The sequence below is a fragment of the Corvus cornix genome, chromosome 9, assembly GCF_000738735.6.
Source record: "Corvus cornix cornix isolate S_Up_H32 chromosome 9, ASM73873v5, whole genome shotgun sequence".
NCBI classification, from domain to species: domain Eukaryota; kingdom Metazoa; phylum Chordata; class Aves; order Passeriformes; family Corvidae; genus Corvus; species Corvus cornix.
The window spans coordinates 14,505,014-14,527,214 of record NC_046339.1 but is presented as its reverse complement, the minus strand read 5'-3'; the positions used below and the strand labels follow the sequence as shown (position 1 = coordinate 14,527,214).

The window sequence follows — 22,201 nt, the reverse complement described above, 5'->3', positions numbered from 1 at the left end:
TTGAAAGCCCTATAGAAGCTTCTGCCAGGAAAGAATGGTTTGAGCGTGATATTAACTTGTATAAGGTATAACTAGAATAGAATGAAAGTATTTTTTGAGTGAAGAAGATGTACTATGACTTGAGTTGGTAGATGTTCATCCTGGAAATATTTTAGAGGAACCATGAAACTACTTTTACCAGGATTTTCCTCAGTCAGTATTCTGGAAAACAAAGTATGTATGAAATATTTGTGGATAGCTAGTCATATAGGTTTTTCTGGCTAAAAGCAGACATGTTTAGTAATCTAATAAGTAAGGCTCTGTTATCATTTTTCTTAAATACTTTGAATTCTTGATGTTTATTTTCTGTGAGAATTCTCACAAATTTTTATTAAAAGGAGAATTTTATCCTAATAATGAAAAGTTGTAAGGAACTCTGGAAGTGATTCCTATAGAAGAAAAACCCCATTCCATCTCCAGTGCCCTTGCTTAGAGAGGCTCTTGTGTGTGTGAGCTCTCCCAGATGCACAACAGCTTGTCAGCCTTCCTGCAGCCACGGCTGTCAATTTGAGTCACACTGATCCCTCCTGCACAGATTATCTTAAAATAGCACACTATAAATGAAATCTTGCAATTATCACAAACACCCAGGTGTTTGGTGTGGCAGGATAGCCAGAGGAGAGTTGTTAAACTGGCCCAGAGAACTTGTGTCCTTGATTAGTATTTTCTGAGGGCAATTGGCCACTGTCTGTACACACTCTTGCAGAAACACAGAGCTCGTGCGATCTGCTAAATCCACAGGAAAAATGCAGGGGTAGCTGGTCCTGCTTCTGTCCTTCTTAAACTAAATGAAAACAGCACAGGAAAAAGAGAGATTGGAGGGAGAAGCTGAAAGAAAGGAGAGAGATCAATCTAAGCCCTTGTTGGCAGACAGCCATACTGCCTTCACCTTGCCAAATTGCCACCTCCAGCCATAAGGGCCTTCTCTCTTTTCTCTTCCTGCCTCTCCTGCAGTGAGTCACTCCTGCAGACATAATCTCATTTATTCTGTTAGATAATGAAAGACAATGTGTATTTTCAGATTCTGTTTTTCTGGTTCTCATTATGCAGTGTACTAAATTACTTACTATTGCTTTTCCAGATCTGTAAACATTATTCTCACACCTTTTAAAATAGACTTCTATTGCTGTAATTATGAACATGTTGTGTTTGCACACAAGAATGGTATGGGTTACAGGAAAAAAAATAGCTGTTCTTTTGCAGTGATAGAAAAACAATTTTCTTCATTTAAACTCAAGTTGGTTTAGTAGGGTGTTAATGACCTGAAGTTGACATTATTAACAGTATATCTTTACTTAAAATGCTACAGGAAGATTATATTGGGTTGAAGAAGCATTGCATTTGTGCAGAAGCTGATTATTTAAGCCAGAGAGTAACGAAATATGAAACTCATGGTGCCATGTATTTTCTTCAGTCTCTACAAATGACTGTAGAAATCAAAGAATCAATCACAGTGAATATACAAAAAAAACCCATCAGTTTTCCAGTGACAAGAGATTCTATAGTAAAGATTTGTAATCTCCCATGTACAGCAAAGAAAACATGAGAAGGAGATAGGCTGAGGTGCATAACCTAGACTTGAGTACTGGAAACAGTAGAAAATCATGAATCATGTACTGGAATACTGACGGAACTGGAATCTGATGGGACTTTTTTGATTTGTTCTCAGTTGAGTTGCTCCTTTGGGAGATCCGTGTGCTTTGGCATCAGGGTGACTGAAAACTAGAGAGACTTAAAACATTCTGGGTTCCCTTGAATTGCTTGGAGCCTTACTGTTCCTCGTTTGAGAACCTTGCACTATCAGATGAAGAGTCTAAATGAGCTGAAAATGTCTGGGACGTTATTAAACAATGACAAGGGAGAGAGGTAAAAAGCTCAGACTTATTGCCACCTACATGCTTCCTTCCAATTCTAATAGCTGCTTCAATGCTTTTCTGTCTGTTCTCTCTACCGAGTTGTCTGGTCTTTGCTTAGTTTTCCTTTTGTGCATTTTATTATCTGATGTACCAGATGATGTACTAAATGACACATTCCAGCCCCAGTCCCTGGATGTGACTGCCATGCTGTATCTTATCATGAACGTCTGTGCTCAGACACTTGAAAATATTGCTCTTGCTCTGAAAACAGTGGGACGAGTTTAGTGTAGGTGCAGGTTACTAGACTGGTAATGGAGAATGATAAATAAGAATACTGGGGTTTTTTTGTATCCTGAAACAAATTTGGGAGGTTTTTTTGCAATTCAATTATTATAAGTTGACACTCCATAGGGCTACAGACAAAATATTAAGCTCGTTTTTAAACTACTGTAAACTCTTTAAAAGTTTTTCTTCTGAAGGATAGGATAAACCCTAGTTCAAGGGACCATGTTTTAAGGAGAAACTTGGCACTGAATTGAGGCTTACTGTGAAGCATCTTCAAGCATCATGGAGAACTGAATTTGATTTTGCAGTTCTGTTACTTTTAAGATTATCTGAGAGGATTATTTGTATTTCTAGCAAAGCTCCAGGAAGCATATAATACATGTAGAGTGGAGTAAACTTGAGATCCCGTTAATCATGTACTTAGCATCTGTGTTTTTAGGACAGCACATACTTGTGTGATTTTGGTCCATCATTTATGATCTGTTTGGGGATTCCTGAGAATAAAAAAGCTATACATAAATTTAAGATAACATTACCAGCTGAAGCTCTGCCAGCTTCTGTAGACAGAAGCAGAGAAACAGATACTGTGTATCACTGTGGTTTTACTCTTGGAAAATAATAGTTTGCAAAAATAAAAAGAACTGTCCTGAGTTTTATAGTTGTCCTATGTCCTAGGGGCTCATTTAGCATTATTTTTTCAATATACCTTGTTAAGATGAGAAAAGAAATCATAATAAATTAAGTTTACCATTTTACAGAATATACTGATTTCTGGGTTGAAGAACATGAACTAAAATTGCATTCTGGATATACAGTTGCTATTAACAATATTGGAATTCTAGTGTTTAACAAACCAAGAAAAATTCTAAAACTACATCTTTGTAACAAAACCTTCAAATGGTATAGCTGTACTTGAACAAACTATATCAGTGAGAATGATATCAGTGATTAAAGCTTTAATTATCTCCCCAAGTAAAGAATGGAGGTGGGTGTAACTTACTGTGTCAGCACGATAGCCACAGCATCATTTAGGACACTCTCTCCAAACAGGAGTGTGTATAAATCTGTATCCACATTCAGCTCATGGAAAATAGCAAGGACTGTCACTGTATGGAAAGAAAGCAAAGTGAGTTGTTGTTTTCATATTCCTCTGGCAGTTCAAGAAATAAAGCATCGTTAGAATGTTGGTTTTGACAAACCTAGTCGTATATATTGGCTAAGTGGATAAAAATGAGTTAAAAAGATCAACTGGAATATATAAGATCCTTACATTCATCAAGTCTATGAGTTTTGGTGCTTCAGCTGAGGTGGGAAGAAGCTTTCCCTCTCACACAGAGAATCTTACATAAATGAAAATGTCACAGCGTGTTTCACAAGCACTGTGATCTTGTGACCACGGGGGAATAAGGGTGCTGAAAAGACTTGGGTTTTGCTGTGGATTTTGTGTGTGATGAGTAAGGGTTTACCTGTTTTAAGAAGGATAGAATAACACTTATCCATCTGTTATACATGGTCACTTAGGAACATGCATTGTAACCACCCTGTCCTGACCCATGCTCAGCTTGGATGTAGCTCATGGGTAGCCATGGAGCCTCTGACACAGACCAGGATATCTGACACCTGTAACCCATTCTAAGGTTCCTTCAGCATATCAGTAGTTTAAGTTCCTTCCTTCTCCCTGAGTCAAATCCTATATTTGATTTTCAGTTTACCAGTGAAATAGAAAAAAAATAGAGTGTGTTGAATTTAAATTGAAAGTGAGCAAATCATTTAGATACACATCCCCAGGAGCATTTAGACATTTGGTTCATATTCAGGTAATTAAGTCCTTAGGCCTTATCTGTTTTGTGCCTCAGTTTCCTTCCCTGCAGACAGGGGATCACAGTCCTTCCTGTGGTCTATCTTGCACTTCATAATCTCCAGCTGAAGAAGGCTGTCTCTGTTCTGTGTGTGTATTATTCTAATTCTTATTATTCTTATTATTTGCTCTTTGCATGGACAAAGCAGAGCTTTCTCTTTTCAAGCAGAATTTAATGTAAAGACCCCCAATTACTTGTCTGGTAAAAAGTTACATGGCAACTCACTGCTTCACTGGTACTCATTCTAGTACATAATTGTCCAATTGACTCAGTCCTCATAGCCCAGGAATCCCAAAGACTAGGAGTGTCTCTGGGATGTCATGTTCACATCTGACATTTTAGAAATGAAAATTATATACTTTTAGATTCACATGACTGCTGATAATTCACACAAAAGCATGACCAGCTGATTATGCTTTCTCTTAATAACATTTCTTGGAACTTTGAAAGTGTTACTGCTAAGATTTTCTAAATGGTACTTAAATATCTATGTAATCTCAAAATCAGTTTATAAACCCAAAATAGATTCTCAGTTCTCCTGTGAGATTTTATGTCAAAGTGATCTCTGTTGATGTGTTATCTCTGAAGAATTTTGGAAGTGTTATTCTACAGATGACAATTTAGGATATGTGTGTAGCTGAACATTTGCTGATATAGCTATATTTAAAGTAGCTAGTTATATTTAACCATCCTGGTAACCTCACCCATCTACTCCCACTGCAGTTATAATTTAAACTAGGAAAAGAGCTCTTTCCCCAGAATAGCTCAAAGGTGTAGGCAGAAGCTTTATTGACAAAAGATATTTTCTTGGTTCACCAACATCTATATTCATGTTTTTTGCCTGATTAGCAATGCTGACTTAATATGCTAAATGTGGACTCAGTTTAGTCTCCTGCTCTCTAATGTCATTGACATAAAAACAGACTTGTTTTCTAAACCTATTTGCCACTTTCAGCTTTTGCTTATTAGCTAATTAGTTTGGGCTTTCATTAATAGTCCCTGTGATAATGATAGAAGAAAAAGAAAACAGTAATCAAAGTCCAATGTACTGCTGGGGTGTGTGGGTAGCAGGCCAAGCCAATTAGACAGATGCCTAAACATTCCTCTCCTTCCTCTTGCCTCCTAGGTAAACAACTTTCTCTTCTTGCTTTCTCTTCCAACTCTACCTCAAAAATATGACTTAAAATATTTTCAAATGAAAGCAAAATAATAAAGCAAGCAACACAGTAATGCATCAATTGCCTCTTTTGGGAGAAACTCCTCAGTTCACCCAATTCTCAGAAAGTATCTTCCATTTCAAATTTTTCCCCATTTCCAGGGGAGGTTATTGGATCTTCCACTGCTGACAGATATTTCTTTGATTTGTTTTTAAAGAACTGAAATGATGCTGGTTCCACAAATCCCAAGGGAGTCTAACTCTCTCTTCAGTATTCATACAATTTATAAATGCAGTTACTCCTGAATCATGTCTAACCCAAATCTCCCCTCCTGCTCTTCAAGTCTGTAATTTCCATTCCTAGCCTAATGAGAGACGAATAATTTGTCATATTTATTCCGATTTTCTTTCCAGCAGCATTTTATCTATTCAAAGACTCATTTCAGACATCTCCTCCCTAAAATGACTCACTTCTTTCAATCTCCTCCATTTAGTGTTTTCTTGCCCTCTAATCAGCTCATATCTTTCCTGAAATACAGTGCCTAAAATCAGATCCCAGTAATGTAGTTGACACTAGCTGTCAGGAAATAGAATGAAAAAAATGGTGTAGAACATGTTAATAAATCGTTTTCCTTTTTTATTTTGTTATGTATTGGTACTTTTGACTCATTTTCATATGTTGTATACTTGAAATTGTTTTCAGAAGTGAATGCTCACTTATCTGCTATCTATGAAGATGCTTTAAGTGTAGCATTTATTCTTGTCTATTTTAAATCATTACAGGAATCATATTGAGTTCTGATCGTGTCTTTCAAAGTGTTTGCAATCTCCTTTCAGCAGAATATTGTACAATAAAGAAACACCCTCTGTTGCGCTAGCCAATTCATTAATGAAAATGATGAATAGAATCTGCATAAGAACAGAGAACTGCAGGATCTTTAGCACATCCACTGTGTTTTAAGAGCTCAAGGAAACATTTTCACCTTGTTTTGACCACCAGTTTCTAGTCATTTCCCCATGATCACATTTGCCTTCATTAATTATGAGAATCGCTGGGCATAGGTCAGAATGGACACATTAAAAGGGATGTGATACTCTGCTATGGAAGAAAGTTAATTTAAGTTACCTCTTGATAGAATAATGCTCTAGGAACAGTCATGTCCAACGAAGTCACATCGTGTTTTGTCTAATGGATGACTTTAAAACTCAAGGGAAATAATTTAAAAATAATTCTATACCACAGAAACATACCTAGTCTGTGAGAACTTTGATATTTAAGTAAAGACTGTAGATGCTGCACTGCAGTCAGCTCGGCCTCTGGCTTTCTGGAGGCACTGCTGAGGAACAGTAAGTAGGGCCTGCTTTGTGTGTGGTAACTACTCAAATACTTGTATATTCATTAGATACAATATGTATTATAAAAATACCAAACTACTTCTCATTAAAGTACACAGCATCTCTTATTTCAATGCAAGCATATGAGGACAGATATAGAGATAGGTAAAGAACTGGCTGGAAGGACAGGTCTTTGGGGGAGCACTTACACCTTCTCTGGCAGTAGAAATCGGACACAGATAGAAATAAAATGTACCAGAGCTGCTCACTCAGAAAGGGCTGTGAACTTCAGTTAAAAATTCGGTGATGGGAAGCAGGAAATAGTGAGGCATCTAAGATTTTCACAGTATTTATGCCAACAGAAGTCTGAGTCACTTCTTCCTTGACTTCATGCACTGAGGTAACATCTGTCACATGCTAAGCCCAACATGATTTCAGTTGTACCCAAGTCATTAGAAGTGTCTGTGGAGCTGGTTTGTGAATGGTATCTTTTGGCAAATGTAGAAACAAACTGGCTTGTTATAGATCCCTGTAAAAAGTATATATAACTGAAATATCATCAAACTACAACAATCCCCATGCTAACTGTATTCAATGCTACTTTGCTGTTACTTTTAAAAGAATGAGGAAACTCAAAAAATAAATTAATAAAATAATTAATAAATAAAGTACTGGTATTATTGTACCTTAGTCTTCTGACTAGAACTATTAATATCTTTCATAGCTCATGGGCCTAAATTGTTTTAGGAGGGCAGTATCAAATGGGAAGAAAATAAAATTAATCTTTTATTTCCTATTGACTTTATCTAAAAATAAATATTTCAATTTGAATTATAGACTTTCCCTATTAATAAGTCACAGCACTCACAGATTATTTCAGTGGTGAATAAGAAGAAAGCAGACACATATTTTAATTAAAAACACATTTATAAATGGTCTTACGTAACCAGTATTTGAAATGCATTATCTTGTATTTATACATTATGATTCCTAATGCAAAATCCTTTGATTTTATGAGAAAAAGAAACTGCTCTTTCTGATAAATATCCAATTTTATCAATAACAAGAGCAGTGCAACCCACAGCTCCAGTTCAGCTGTAACCATAGTAACTTCAAATAGGGAAGAGCCTTGTGATTGTCAATGTGACCAAAGGTAAGGGAGTTCACATAGCTCAGAAATAGCTGTGCTTCAGCAAGCCCTGTGAAGGTAAATCGGTTTTCTATACTTGAAATGTCAAAAATTAGGAAAAAAAAAGAAAAAGAAGGAAGGGCTAAAGGTATGTGAAATGTCTTTGGATGGGAAGGTCGTTGCCCCAAACATGTTAATAATAGCAGCCTTGGAGACTGCCAGAATTGTACGGTTCCCGTGTTTTTGGTGGCTGGGGCAGAGGTCTGATCGTTACATCCCTGTGCCAGGTCTGTTCTGTTCATTTTTCCATTACAGCCACAGGCACCCTGAACCCAGGCTCGTTGCTGCGGCTGCCTGTCAATCACAGGGGACAGCTGGGCCACAATTCCCTTATCTGCAGTTTCACTTTGCAGGTCTCTGATGGGCAGGGACTGAGATCTGGGGGCTCCACACCAGCACCTTTTCCTCACTCACTCTGCTGCTCTTGAGGCGTGACACGCGCATGAGAACATAGGGAGGAACTTCTCTGTCCCCTTTGAAGGGCTCACACCAAAACACTCCCAGAGTCAGGGTACATTAGAAATCAAAACCTAATACTAACACAAGGAAACCATTCAACAGTGAAACAGGGAAATCTGTGTTGTTTTATGCAGATGAAACAATAAGAAGATATGATTTCCTTGATGATGTGATAAATGATACCTATTGATCAGAATAAAGAAAAATGTAAATACTGGTCTCATGTTTTAAACCAAGAATAACCAAGGGATAATTTGGGAATTTTAAAATTCTGTTTCTTAAAATTTAACCTTTCACCTGAAGTCTTAAAATGAGAAACTTTCTCTACTGGAAATGATAAATTATTTGAAGGAGACATTCTCTGTAAGACGAATTATTTGGTTGAGAGTAACCTTATTTTGTCCCTGAAGTTTCTAACTTTCCTCTCTAGAGACATGAAAGTTTTTTGAGGCATCAGAAAGTATGGTTGATATTTAAGGATCACAGCCTATAATGCAAAACACAGTCCCAAGTATATCCAATCATAAATTAATTTCTTAATCTTAGCTCAAGTGCTAGTTTTTTATGTAAGAGAACACAAAGCATATAAGAACAATTCTTCTGAATTATTTTTATGCAAAATTATCTAGATAAAAAATCTTCAGATAACCTTCAGAACTAAAACCTGCAGAGTGCTATGACATTATTTCCATCTTCTTAATAATACTAGAAAAATTTAGCTGGTATATGTTTGTTTACTGCCCTGACAGTAAAAGTCTTTATTTAACACGTAAACATCTACCAGTCATCTTTACTAATTCAAATAAGGAGCTCAATCAAACCAACTTCTGTCAAGTCAACAGATCAGTTTTTAGCATCTTTTGAGACTTAATTGCTTTCTACAGCCAAGGGAAATTAAATCTCTTTTTGAAATGATTTTATAATCCTACACAGTGAAGAATTAAATGAAAAATCATGTAGCAAATCTGACAGGAATTTATTTCATCTTAAGACTAATTTATTGTTGATAACACTAGAAACATTTTACTAAAGATTTCTTTAAAAACCCCAAAATGAACCCTAGATATCACAGATAAAATCTTTATACTGATTATTTTATGCCCTGATATGTATCAGTCCTCTAGGGTGCCATATTTTAACTGATTTTGGAATGCCAATGAGCTCTTTACATACTTGAGATTATAATTCACTAGCAAATCCTACAACACAATGAAATATTTTCAGCAGTGTCAACAATTTAATTAATGAAAAACTTAATTCAAAATTCTCTTAAGTCTTTGAAGGGTTGAAATTTATGGATAAGATTAGTGAACACATGAAACAGCTTATAATATTGTGAATTGATAGCAGAGGGAGCAAGACTGAACATTAAAAGCTATTGGACGTGCAGAGACACTATATAAGCAGATGAGTAATTAGAAACAATATTAATCAATGACAGTTTGTCACACTAAAAATAGTTTTCCCACCTGCAGCTTTAGCTTTTTAAGCCTGTTTAAAACTCTGGGAAAAGTAATCCTTGTAGCTTATTCCTACAGTGCAAGAGGTGCTTCTGTTTTGTTTATTTTGTTGGGTTTTTTTCCTTTCTTGTGATTGTTCCAGATTAATCAGTGGTGATTTAATACCCTTATAACACTCTTATAATCAAAATCAGTGCACTTACACATTACTCGTCATAAGTCAACATTTGTGAAACTAAATAGTCTGGAAAACAGGAAAAGAAACTAAGCCAGCTGCAAAGGCCTATTCTTACCACTATCAAGAAATATACTTGGAAATTGAAAGGATGCTTTTATTCCATAAGAGTATTTTCCTAGGTTTTCCTTGTGCTTCCAGGTTCTGTGTTTTTCTCTTGCTCTGAGGATAGGCTCCAATCATGTGCTGAATCTTATTAATGTAGCTGGGTGATCTGAGAAGTGGCAGCATATTGGATGCTTGGATTAATTTGAGAATAGCAATTTGATGCAGCTTTTACAGTAATCTTGCAACAACTGGTTTTGTGGAAATAAATTGTTTTAGACCGTACTTTTAAACCATCAGAATGATAAATCACAAGCCCAAAATCTTTTGTTAGATACTGAGAGTTCATTTAAAGACTGTAAAAAGTTTGTAGAACAATATTGCTTTTTCTCATTTCTTTTAAAAGCGAGAAATTTGAAAGCTTTATTCCTAATTTTCTTGAACAAGCTTCTCTAGGGTAGTTTTTTAACACTAATGCAGCATCTCACATGCATCACAAAATGTTTTCTGTTCCATTTCCTTTAACAGCTCAACTGAAATTTTTGCAAAATTCCAATGTACCCTTGCACAATTTTTGTACTTTGTCTTAGTAGATAACATATAAAAAAAATCTTCTGTTCGCCTTCTCCTTTACTGTATTCCCACAGTTGCAAATAGCAATACTTTCCTTTTAATATCTGAGTACTCTTATTAACATTTTCAACATAACAAAACCTGGACAAATCTATGAAACCTAGACTAAGTTTGAGATTAGCCTGTTTTAATTAGAAGATTGGACTAGAAGACCTCCAGACATCCCTCCAAATCTAAATGATTCTGTAATTCTGTGATTCCAAAATTGACTGAGTCTGCTTCCCAGACTTTGCCATTTACTGTAACTTTAGGCTTTAAATCTCACATCTGCAAATTTGAGCCAATTTCTTGGTATCTGGTTTTTCAGAGTTGTATTTATCATGAACACTTTGCTCAAATTGTCACTGATACCTTATAAACAGTATTTATATGGCCAAATCTGAATGCTCCATTCCCCATATCTTTAAACTGGGTTAGGTCACACGTGGATGTGAGGTTGTAGTTATTATCTGTGAGGCTCCAGCTTACAGCAGCTCTCACATCAGCAATCAACAGGTGGTGTCCTGAAGATTGGAGAACATATTCCAAATCTTTTCAGCAACCTCAATTATAAAATTTGTGAGCTAAATCTAGGAAAAAACAATTATTAAAAACCCACAAGGGTCCTCTGGAGCTGATTTGATTTATGATTATCAGAATATCAGATATTTAACAGATAAGGAAAGAAAAAAACCAAGAGCAGAGACTTTGAACATTTCTATGGCATATAAAATTCTTATTTACTCTTCTGAAAGAAGTGAAAAAGCAACTCATTTGAAATGGTTACCTGGATCTGTGGCAGACATCAGCGATCCAAAAAATAAACAGTCAGTGAAGTGGAATTCCCATTGCTTTAATTGGCCTATGTGTACCATGGCCTTCACAAAGCCGTACATTATCAACCTGTCAGGGAAAAGATAAGACTGGCATCAGACAGCGTATTTAATACTTATGTTTAATTTACAGTATTAAACAGGTTCTTATTCTCTTCAGCTTCTTTCAGTGAATGTACAACATGAATACTGAACATAAACTGGTATCATACAGAAATTCCATTTCCTGTTCAACTGTCAAATATTGTATAAAATGTCAGAGAAAATTCCAAATCAAAGGTTTTTTGAGTAATTGCCATCTGCTGTTAGCAGAGAACAATGGTTTGGGCTGTTTATTTTTCAAAAGGAAAGATAAGGTAAGCTTAAGGAGACATTATTAAGACTAATTTGTCTAATGTAGAACATTTAAACAAAGGCAGTTCTACTATCAGCTCTGTGGCTTGCTCTGTATTTCTAAATGAATTATTTTGTTCTATTAGCTTTTAAATGTTAGCAGCACTCAAAGTTCCACATAAGGTCTCTAAATGGGTATATTTAACAACTCACAGTGACAGGGAGGCAACAAAGTCATAGATTTGGAACATTAATAAAGTAAGAAAACAGAAGAATAAGACTGAGATTAGCTTTGCTGCAGGAGACCTGACATTTTCTACACCCAAAGTTCTTTTTTTTTAAAATCTGGGGAGGAGCCCATCAAGCTAGAGCAAGTATTTTACCACTTCAGCAGGAAAAGAGAAAAACAGTAATGTAATGAAATACATGAGAATTCAGAATTTTCTAGATTATGCAAGTCTGGCACTTACAAAGTACCTCATCTCTAAAAAATGCTACATATAATGCTGTCATTACACAGTAGAGGAGACACCAAATAAATATTTGACTTGCTGAAGTAAGAATCTTCTGGGAAACTGAACTTTTAACTACGGTAATTTCCAGTATGAACTGGCAAGTAAACCACACAAAATCTCAGCACAACAATACAAAAAACCTCTTTAAACTGACAAAACTAACAAAAGTAAATAACAGACACTGAAGAACCAGAACAAAAACTCTTCAAGGTTTTAATTATTCTGAACATTGGGTTGTCTTTATATTTTTGAAGCTGGGCTGAATTTTGAAGCTTGTTGGTGTCAAAAAGTGGGGGGGGAAGGGTCTCCATTTGTAAAGGGTCCATTTCTTTTACTACCACAGTTCTGCTATGCATTGAGGAAAGGAGTTTGGAAAGCACACTGGCTGTCTGTGTACTGCTGGCAGGTTCCAGTGAGTTTGTTTATAAAGCTGCTCTCTAGGAAAGCTTCTCGGACATTCTTGAACTAGCTGCTGTTTACATGTAGAGGGGAAAAAGGAGAGCCATCTCCTAAGGCTTTTACAGAGTAATTACTACACACAAAACTTTCTAAATGCTCAGGAAGAGCTTTAGATGCAGCTCAACAGAGGCTTATTTTTTTGCAGGAGTTTCCTTTAGCAGCATCTGGTTTTAAGGGATCTGAAAAGAGACAGTGAAATTGCTTTGGGGGTTTTTAGGAAGCTTGTCAGAAAGCTCTAAATAGCAAAACCTCTCTTCAGCATAATGCTAGTAGAAGAGAGAGAATTTGTAGTTTTAGAGTGGAGAAAGTGGGGTATGTCTGATGCAGAACAGGGAGGCTGCAGGAAAGGTGCAAAGGACAGAAGCATTTTAAGTAGTCACAAACACTGGGAAGGGAAAAGTTACCAGAGTCTTCAAGACAGGAAGGCTGAATGCCTGGCAAGAGTTTTAGTCCTATGGGTGGCTGAGAAAGGCCATGTTACACGTAGTAAGCAGCACACCTGACACGTAATCATACAGCAAAAGGCAACCATACTCCCAAAGTCCTAAAGGCACCTGGTAAAAACCAGCCCGAGACCAGCACTCCTGGGAATGTGAGACAGCAGGGGTGTCCAAAAGACCTGTTGAGAGTGGCTGTATATGCATGAACAGTGCAGAAAGGGGGACAAGGTGACAGTGCATAAGGTACCTTAGGTACATGTGAGATGAGACAAATACAAATCAAAATAAATTCTTCAAATCTCTTGTGGTAAAAATGTGCCCCCATAGTGTAGTCAGGTAAGAAATCTGTGCTGATCTTTGTCTCCTAAAAATCCCAGCCACATCTTCAGCTTGTAGGACCTGGCATCGCAGTGCCCATCCCTCTGCAATAGAGCAAACTGAAAAAATTATGGCAATAAATATATATTGCCAGGTTGGTTTATAGGATACTGCTTTGAAAAGTAACTGCATGCTCTCATGCTAACTAAACTGGGAAAAGCTACCAGTTCTAAAAGACTCTACTCTTAAATTAAAGCTGTAGAGGACATAAAGAGAATGTAACAGAACCTGCTAAGTGAAGATACACAGTGCACACACACATGCCCTGTATCCTCAACACAGACAGCCCCATCTGCCTGATGATTTTATCTGCAGTTGTATTTTCTTCAGCTTTGTTATTCATTGCATTATCACTGCTGAATCTCACTATGGGTCTTTATTGTGTTAAAGGTTTTAAAAGCATAATTCCAGATTTAAAGTGTTTGTGCAGTTATGCTGTGTAGCATAGAAAATACTTGTAATTTAAGTCTTTCTTGCCAAATATGTTTTCTAGGCTGCAGAGAATTTTTTATCTCATAGTCTAACTCCCTAAAGAATCTTACCCTATCTAGACATGATTATCTTGTAGCTTGAAGCCAGTTGAACATAGCTCCAGATTGTAATCATACAAGTAAAAGGTGAAAAAAATTTCTTCCTTCACATTTCTTCTTTTTCACAAGGGATAATGATATTAATAAGCCAACAATAGGAAAAGTAGATTATTTTATTCTTGCTTGTATATGAAATAACAGTGATTGACTGATACCATAATAGAAATAAAGAAGTTACTTGTCAGAATTTAAAATATATGCTGAAAAAAATAGTAGAGATGAAAATTAAAAACTCATTCCTTTATTTTGATTTTTCTATTTCTACCATACCAATATATTTCCATAACTTTTTCCATACAATAGAATTCTTCACATCAAATGTTCTGGCTGTAGTGATCCGTTATTTCAAATTGCTCTATGTGCTACTACTTCCTTCTTTTAGTCATCTTTTAAATTAGTTTTGTCACTAGAACGGGTACAATCTTGGGCATTTCTCCAAAAAATCATTTTCTTACTAATCAAAGCAGGAGAAAACCTCACTGAAGTGTGTTAGATAACAATAAAGCAATAGTAGCATTACCTAAAGTTATTCTGTATAAATCACACAAGAAGAAAACCCCTCTGGCTATAGAAATAACAGAGATCAGAAAAGAACCTGACTTTACAAATTCACTGCATCCTCTGTTACCTGGGCACAGTGACTCTCCAACAGCTGAGCATTAGAACTGCACAGCTTTAGCTCTCACAAAGCTTTAGCATCACCAGATCTGACAAACAGCTCCAGTGGGCCCTGCTGTGCTCTGGGGAGGTGCAAAGGGCCTTTGCTGGGCTTTTCCCAATGGGCAGTGCAAAAGATCTTCCATCGAGATTTTATTAGTCACAGATCATCTTCTGTTTGCTTCTTACATCAGAAGCTGGGATGGGAAGACTAAATGGAGAGAAACACACTCTGCACCTCAGAGACAGGGAAAGAAAGGCTGCGTTTTAGTAACCATGGCTCTGTAGGTAGCTTGGCTCCTCAGACAGTCCTGTGCTACTGGAGGTTTGGGAAAGTGAAGGCTGTTCAGAGGTGTTCAATCAAGCAAACAGGTATTGAAAGTAAATAAAAAATGCAGCCCAGGTTTCTATATCAGTCAATTTGGGGGCGACTGGTAATTGAAAAAGTGAAGAAATCTGAGAGAGGCTTCAAAATTGCAGGGCTGTCATGCCCTGTTGTTTCATTTAAGGGAAGACCAACAATATTTGTGTTTGATGCTTTAGGACTGGCTTGAACGAGACTATGCAGAAGGCCTCAGTGTCTGAGCCTTTGCTTAATTAAAAATATCTCCTATGGATTTTTCCTCATGAAAGTAAAGAATATAGTCCTCTGTAGTACATTCAACCATGGGAAATATCTATTGAAATATAGAGATGCTTTCCTTTAAAATGCAAAAAACCCATTTTGCCCAGGTTCAAAATTTCAAGACACAATTGTAGATTTTGCTGGTAAATACTAACAGTGTAGCGAAAGTAAGGAGTGAATAAAAGGGGGTAAGGTGTGAACATAGATGAGATGAAAAGTTAGTTGAGGTCACCAATCTTTGCTGGAATCTGTCAATAAATGGTATTTCATGGTTTGGATTTTTTTTTTAAATCTCTTATCTCTTTTTTCTGACTGACTTTCAAAGAGGTCTTACTGTATTAGAGTTTTACAACAGTTTGCATCACAGACATACAAATCTATTCACCACCACTCACAACTGCACCAGATAATTTAATGTATTTTTAATATTTCTCTAATGAGTATAACACAGCTTCAGGATCCCTGATCTCCACTTAAATTAGAGCCATTACACATCATATACCTAACAACAGGAACCTCTGCAATGAAAAACCTGCACTTGATCTTTGAGTGCTGAGTAAAATGTAATAATTGCTTGGGTAAATGAGCCATGAAAAAAGTCAACTGTACTGTGTCCAAATCATAGTGCCACTTAATATTTTATTGCACTACACAAATTTAAACATTACCTCAAGATTTATTTTACTCAGTGTTAAAAATTGAGAGAACCTCAAAGAGATAATGAATTACTGACAGTCTTACACATATATTTTGAGACAGACATCCTCATGACAGTAAAAATAAATCTAGAGAAATCAAACATAAGATTTTTCAGATACAATAATGAAAATTATTTTAGAAATTCCAAAATCACTGTTTTGCAGAAGATGGTGGAATTCTAAGGAAAATATTAGTGACACCAAGGGACTTTCATTATGAAAAAAAAGGACTGAAAATACCCCGTTTACAGAGAGAAAATAAGACAGTGATTGTATTATCTACAGGAGTTAAAACCAATGTAATTAAATGTCAATAACTCAGAGTTCTCAGATTACACAACTGTTGTCTCATCCTGAACTAACACACAGAGTCAGTCAGGGGTCGGGTAAATTGGGTTCACTGGTTAATTGGCTCATTCAGTCAGTCAGCAATGAATTCACTTCACCAATGAAATACTTCAATGATTATCATAATTCTAGCAATCTTAACCTGCAAGGTTCTTTCTTTACCTACAAGAAGTCAGTATTCTGAAAAATTTAGTCTTGTCTAAATATTTAGACATTATGAGCTGTTGCAGCTCGTAAAATTGCCTCCAATACGAGAAGTTTGTCTCTAGTTCTCAGCTGAGTGGATGCTTTGTATTCTGAAAAGCTGAGACCCCTAATCCTATCCCATTATCAATATAAATGTCTGACTTTAATATTAAAGACTCTGCTAAATCCATGGCTTTAGCCACATCTGATAGCATTAAGTGTGACAGATTAGCTATGGACCCAGAACAAAACTTTGTATCTCTTTTCTTCACCTTTGAAGGTTCAAATGTGCCAGCATTTAATATCACTGTGTATCACCTTATTATTATATTGACAGAGGGATATATGAGGATAATTTTTTCTTTTCAACCTCAAGAACATTCCGTGTGTCAAAAAAACTTCTCTATGAGTTTTCTTCAGAACTCCATATGACAGAAAAATCCTACTTTCAGAAATAGTTTCCAGGACAGTCAAGAATGTTAGTATAAAAGACCTGTCTGTGGAAAGTCCTCAAACCTCTCAGATCTGAGTGATTAAAGGAAAAAAACAAGTCTGATTCAGCAGAAATTCAGAAGAAAAGTATTTTGAGTCAAGGAAATTAGAGCCAATAATGATTTTAATTCCCTCTCCAAGTATAGAAACATTGCTGGATCCTAACCTGCTATCAATCTATGTTGAAGAGAGACTCATGCTTCTGGTTATTATTCATGCTGAACTAATTAATGAATAATTCAGCTATTCTCTAAATTTCAGAATGAACTCCTCCAAAGATTCTGAAACAGCAACACTTTTGCCCCACATTTGAAAATACCAAGTAAATATTTAATTTAACATAGAAAACAAGAAAATCTTTTCATTTAGTATTTCATATCAAAATACATAAACCTCATGATCTCATTTGCAAGGAACTGCCACAGTAGGTTTTCACTGGAGCACCTGATGTTCCCTTTAAATGAACTTGTATTATCATTAAAAGGTAATTATGATCAGTTTGTGATTTCAGAATAATGTAAATGAGATTAGGGAATAACCTGCTGTAAAATAGGGCATGAAATGAACTATAAAGAAACATGTTTGAAACAGTTTAACATTTTTATTGGATTAGCTCAGTCAAAGAGTGGTACAAATAGCTCAAGAACAAAGAAAAGAGGAATTCATACCTGCACTATAAATGAAGATTGCCAGGTACCCTCAATAGATATTTAAGTTAGTGCAGTTTTCAAATGTAAAATGTATTGTTTGATGAAAAAGTTAATTGTGTTTAGGACAGACAGGGATATTGCCAAGGCTTGAGAGTTTCCAGGTGCTTACCTGGGTTTGGTTCAGTCTCCCTTAGAAAGAAGGGGCACTTTAGAATATCAACCAGCTTTAAAATACCAAACTTCCACATTTCTAAACTAGGGTGTGGTTACCTCTCAGGATATGGATCAGTCTTGTGCCTTAGTAATTGAAATCCAAAATTTAGACCTCTGGAAGTGTGAGAATTCCTCTAAGTGTATAGACAGGAAAAGAAACACATCCAAACTTTAACAAACATTTTAAGTTTGGGTTTGCTTTTAAGCAGAATCCTTCCTCCAATGAACAAAGATGGAGGAGAATGATAAAATTTCTTGTGTCCAGGCTAGCTCCTGTTTCTAGGGATTAAGAGCATTAATGTGCAATGATGCTCATTGGGGTTTTTGTTGGAAAAGAAGTAAAAATTAACTGATGGACAGGCATGCAGATAGGCCTAAAGTGACATGAAACTACTGTCTTTCAGAAATAGGAACCTTCCAAGCCAAGAAATAACTTCTCAGGGTGAAAGTATTTGTGGTGATATGATTCAGAATGAATCAGAAGGACATGCTTTGAAACATTTAACTTCTGGCAAGCAGGTTATCCCCTGCTTATACAGTTATCCTTAACTGGTGTGCTATTTAGAAATGGTTTTTAAAACATTAAATATAGCAGCAGGGTCCCTGAGAAGCCCCCTATTGTGCTACTGTATTTTTATTTTAAAACCCTCTGATTTAATATGTTTGTGGCTTCTGAAGTTGTAATAATGAGTTTGACAAGTATCATTGTCCTATAGAGGAGGAGTCTGCTGTCTTGTGGGAGCTGCATCTTCCCCACCAGACTATGCTCCTGGATCCCACAGATTCAGTGCCAGTAGAACACAAATACTTCAGTCAGCTCCTTCACACAGTGGTGTTGCTTCTTCTCCATAGTACACAGCCATTTCTTCGTTGTAGTTTTGTTATTTTTATATCAAAGTGCATCAAGTATGTATCTGTTCTTTAATTATGGCTAATTATGATAATAAGAATGATGTGCAGAACATTTGACTTTCTCCTCGCTGATGCCTCAAAACGTCTATGGCAAAGACCTGTGCAGCACTGTTAATGGGGGAAGAGTGAATTTGGGCAACAAGATGGAAGTACGACAACTTATGCTTCTATGTTTCTATATTCCAGTCCCTGCTGCTTAGGCAGCCTCAGGCTTTATGGCAGTGACTGGCCTAAAATTTGGTCCCAAAAATTTCTGCCACATTTGTTGCCAAAAATACCTACCTTCAGCCTCAAGAGGTGCAGCATTTTCACAGTAAATACCTTGGGGCAAAGACTCCTAATAACCAAACACATGGAATGTTAGGCAATTGCTGTTTGTGGAGAGTGTGAGGGGTGGACAAGAGAAGTCATTCCCTAATCCTCTGCTTTTAGGTATGTTCCAAGCAACTGGACAAGTTCAAGGTAGTGAATGACAATGCCAATGCCAACATCCTGTCCCTGCTACTGAGTTCTAGATATTCAGAGTGCAAGCTGCTTTCTGTCAGATCTGGACATATAAGGGGGATCCTCACAGGCTTTAACCATGTAAAAAGCCCCATGTAGAATTCTTTTTTTCCCTTCTTTTACTACAGTTCACACTGCACAAAGCCCACCCACACAGCAGCACGCGTATGTTCTGTGGCTTTATCCTGTATTCATGCTCCTCACTGACAACAGCCAAGGACAGATCCCATTTAAGCTTAGGAATTGTCAAAAAATTTGGTTAGCTATTGCTAGCAGAAGGCAGTAGGTGGAAGTTATTTCTTATTCCTTCTGGGGTTTAGGATATAAACCTATAGGATCCTGTAGGATATATGATGGAACCTCTAGCATAAATATACAGATGTGTCAAGATCTGCTTCACTCCCTGTCTAGGTTTTCATTTCCTTTCCCCTGAAGGCAGAACGACCTTCTAAGTAAATGTATTTTATTTTTCTAGCACTGGGATCTGATAAGGAGACTTACACAGGCATAAGTTGGGTGTATAAAAGAAAGTTTTCCCACAGCATTCCTGAACAGTTTGTGAAAGTACCATCTCTAGGACAGACTGATTTGGTGCATCTCAGGGAGGTCACTTCTCTAACTAACGAGTGCACATGCCCAGTTACAGGACATGCTGTTCCCATTACAGGGTCTTTCATGATTGTTGTGTCTTGTTTAACGAAGTTTCCCATTCCACAGGATGAGATTTGACAGTCTTTAAACCCAAAGCTACTGCTGTAGCTTTTAGTTGAAATGATTAAGTGGAAAATTGCCTTAAATGTTTCCTGGGTGAGGCAAAAGAATAATTAAATTCATGAAATGGAAATGCAGTTGTGAGGTGCTGGCTGCTTTCTCATGGAAAATTTACTTTGTAAATACATGAAAAATGAATAATTTTGATGAGAAAAGATTGAGATATTTATATAAATTATTTTGACTTTGGAACAGCTCTAACATAGTGACAGTGGATTACAGGAGATAAAATTCTTAAATGTGTATGTAAAACCATCATGGGACAAATGATTTTTGTCTGACTCACGTGCATATCAAATTAAATAGAAACATTTCTGTGCTGAGTGATTGAAACAGAGCAGCTATATCAGTCCTGAGAACTGCATACTAAGCTTAAACTGTCCTTAAACTTTCAGGGTTTGTGAAGGTAGAACAAAACTACTGATTAGTAGAAAAGCAGGTGCAACTCATTGGGATTCAGGGTAAATATCCAAATATGTGTCACACTGTGCAGCTACGTTTGCATCAGGATGTAGCAGTAGCTCGATAGTGCTTATCACTCTGATAAAGCATGCAGAACAGGGAATGAGAAACAGCCTACAGCCAAAACTGCTGGGGAAGTCTGGGTGAGGAAAATGCAATGTAATTATCATGGCTAAGGCTTGCATGGACATTGGGGTAAATGTTACTATTCCTACAAAAGTGTGTAAGGGGATCTTTACATGCCCGTTATTTAGGGGTTTACCATTCTAGAAACACAAACACCTTTGCTTGTTATGCTGGGCAGGGTTCTGTTAGAGGCTCAGTTACTGAACACTGACAGACGCTGCTGTATTGTTTCCTACACACCAGTGCTGGCTTCAGAAATTCTCACACAGCCCTCTAGTGATGTGGGCGAGGACATGGGTGAAGTGGCTTTGCAGTAATGCACTGCAATCAGACATAGATTTGACAAGAGGCTGGAAAATATTTTTCCAGCAATAGGACTGATTAGGCATTCACAGCTAGAGCTGAAGCACTTTGGAAATGCAAATAGATTTGTTCTCTATAATGGCAGCAATTACTGCTTTGCTTCATCCTATAGCTGGATCAAAGCAGAGAGAAAAGGACTGACATTTCTGCACACTAGAATTGCTCCTTCATTCTTCCCATGCTTCCAGGTTTTTAGGTGTACTGGACAAAACACCCAAGAATGAACTGCAAAGTAGCCTTTTAGGGGTGGAATAATGAGCTCTACAGTCTAATAGCCCTTTTACTGGTCTAATTTCTGTGCCTCCATGATCTACGTCTTCATTTCATCACTTCAAAGATCAGAGAAAGATTATATTCTTAAATGAGCAAGACTGAAGTACATTCCCTCATTGGGAGGACACCAACATCACTAAGCATTCTTACTATGAGCTACAGTCACTTTTGGGATTGATTTTATAGAGCAGCTGTAGCCAAATTCGTTTAACACTCTATTGGGTTTGGTGGTGGGGTTTTGGTAGTGAAGGGGGCTAAAGGGGTGGCTTAAAGGGGTGTGAGAAGCTGCTGGAAGCTTCTCCTGTGTCTGATGGAGCCAATGCCAATAGGCTCTTGAGACAGACCTGCTGCTGGCTGAGGCTGAGCCCATTGGCAGCGGTGGCAGCATCTCTGGGATGAGCTATTTCAGTAGGGGCATAAAACCTGCACAGATGGAGACAGGAGTGAGGATATGTGAGAGAAACAGCCCTGCAGACAGCAGGGTCAAGGAAAGAGGGGCAGGAGATGCTCCAGGCGCTGGAGCTGAGATTCCCCTGCAGCCCACAGTGAGGCAGCTGTGCCCCTGCAGCCCATGGAAGTTCATGGGGGAGCAGAGATCCACCTGCAGTCCCTGGAAGACCCCATGGCAGAGCAGGTAGATGTGCCTGAAGGAGGCTGTGACCCCATGGGAAGCTTGTGCTGGAGCAGGGGAAGAGTCTGAGGAATCCTCCCCCGAGGGGGAAGGAGCAGCAGAGACAAGGTGTGATGAACTGACCACCACCCCCATTCCCTGTCCCCCTGTGCAGCCATAGGGAGGAGGGAGTGAATGTGTGACTGGTTAAGCTGGGGAAAAAGAGAAGGGAT

At 37.3% G+C, this 22,201-nt stretch overlaps 1 protein-coding gene across 4 annotated transcripts in view; it reads right to left on the bottom strand.

The window, feature by feature from the left end:
- The window catches only part of SLC9A9 (solute carrier family 9 member A9), a 180,811-nt gene that overhangs the window by 131,202 nt on the left and 27,408 nt on the right, over positions 1 to 22,201 (bottom strand). For all 4 annotated transcript variants that reach the window (XM_010406118.4, XM_010406120.4, XM_019289930.3 and 1 more), the window contains exons 5-6: positions 11,318 to 11,433; positions 3,181 to 3,286 (exon numbers count right to left, since the gene is read on the bottom strand). In XM_010406118.4, the coding sequence (XP_010404420.3) occupies positions 3,181 to 3,286; positions 11,318 to 11,433 (222 nt within the window). The remainder of the gene's footprint in view (positions 1 to 3,180; positions 3,287 to 11,317; positions 11,434 to 22,201) is intronic.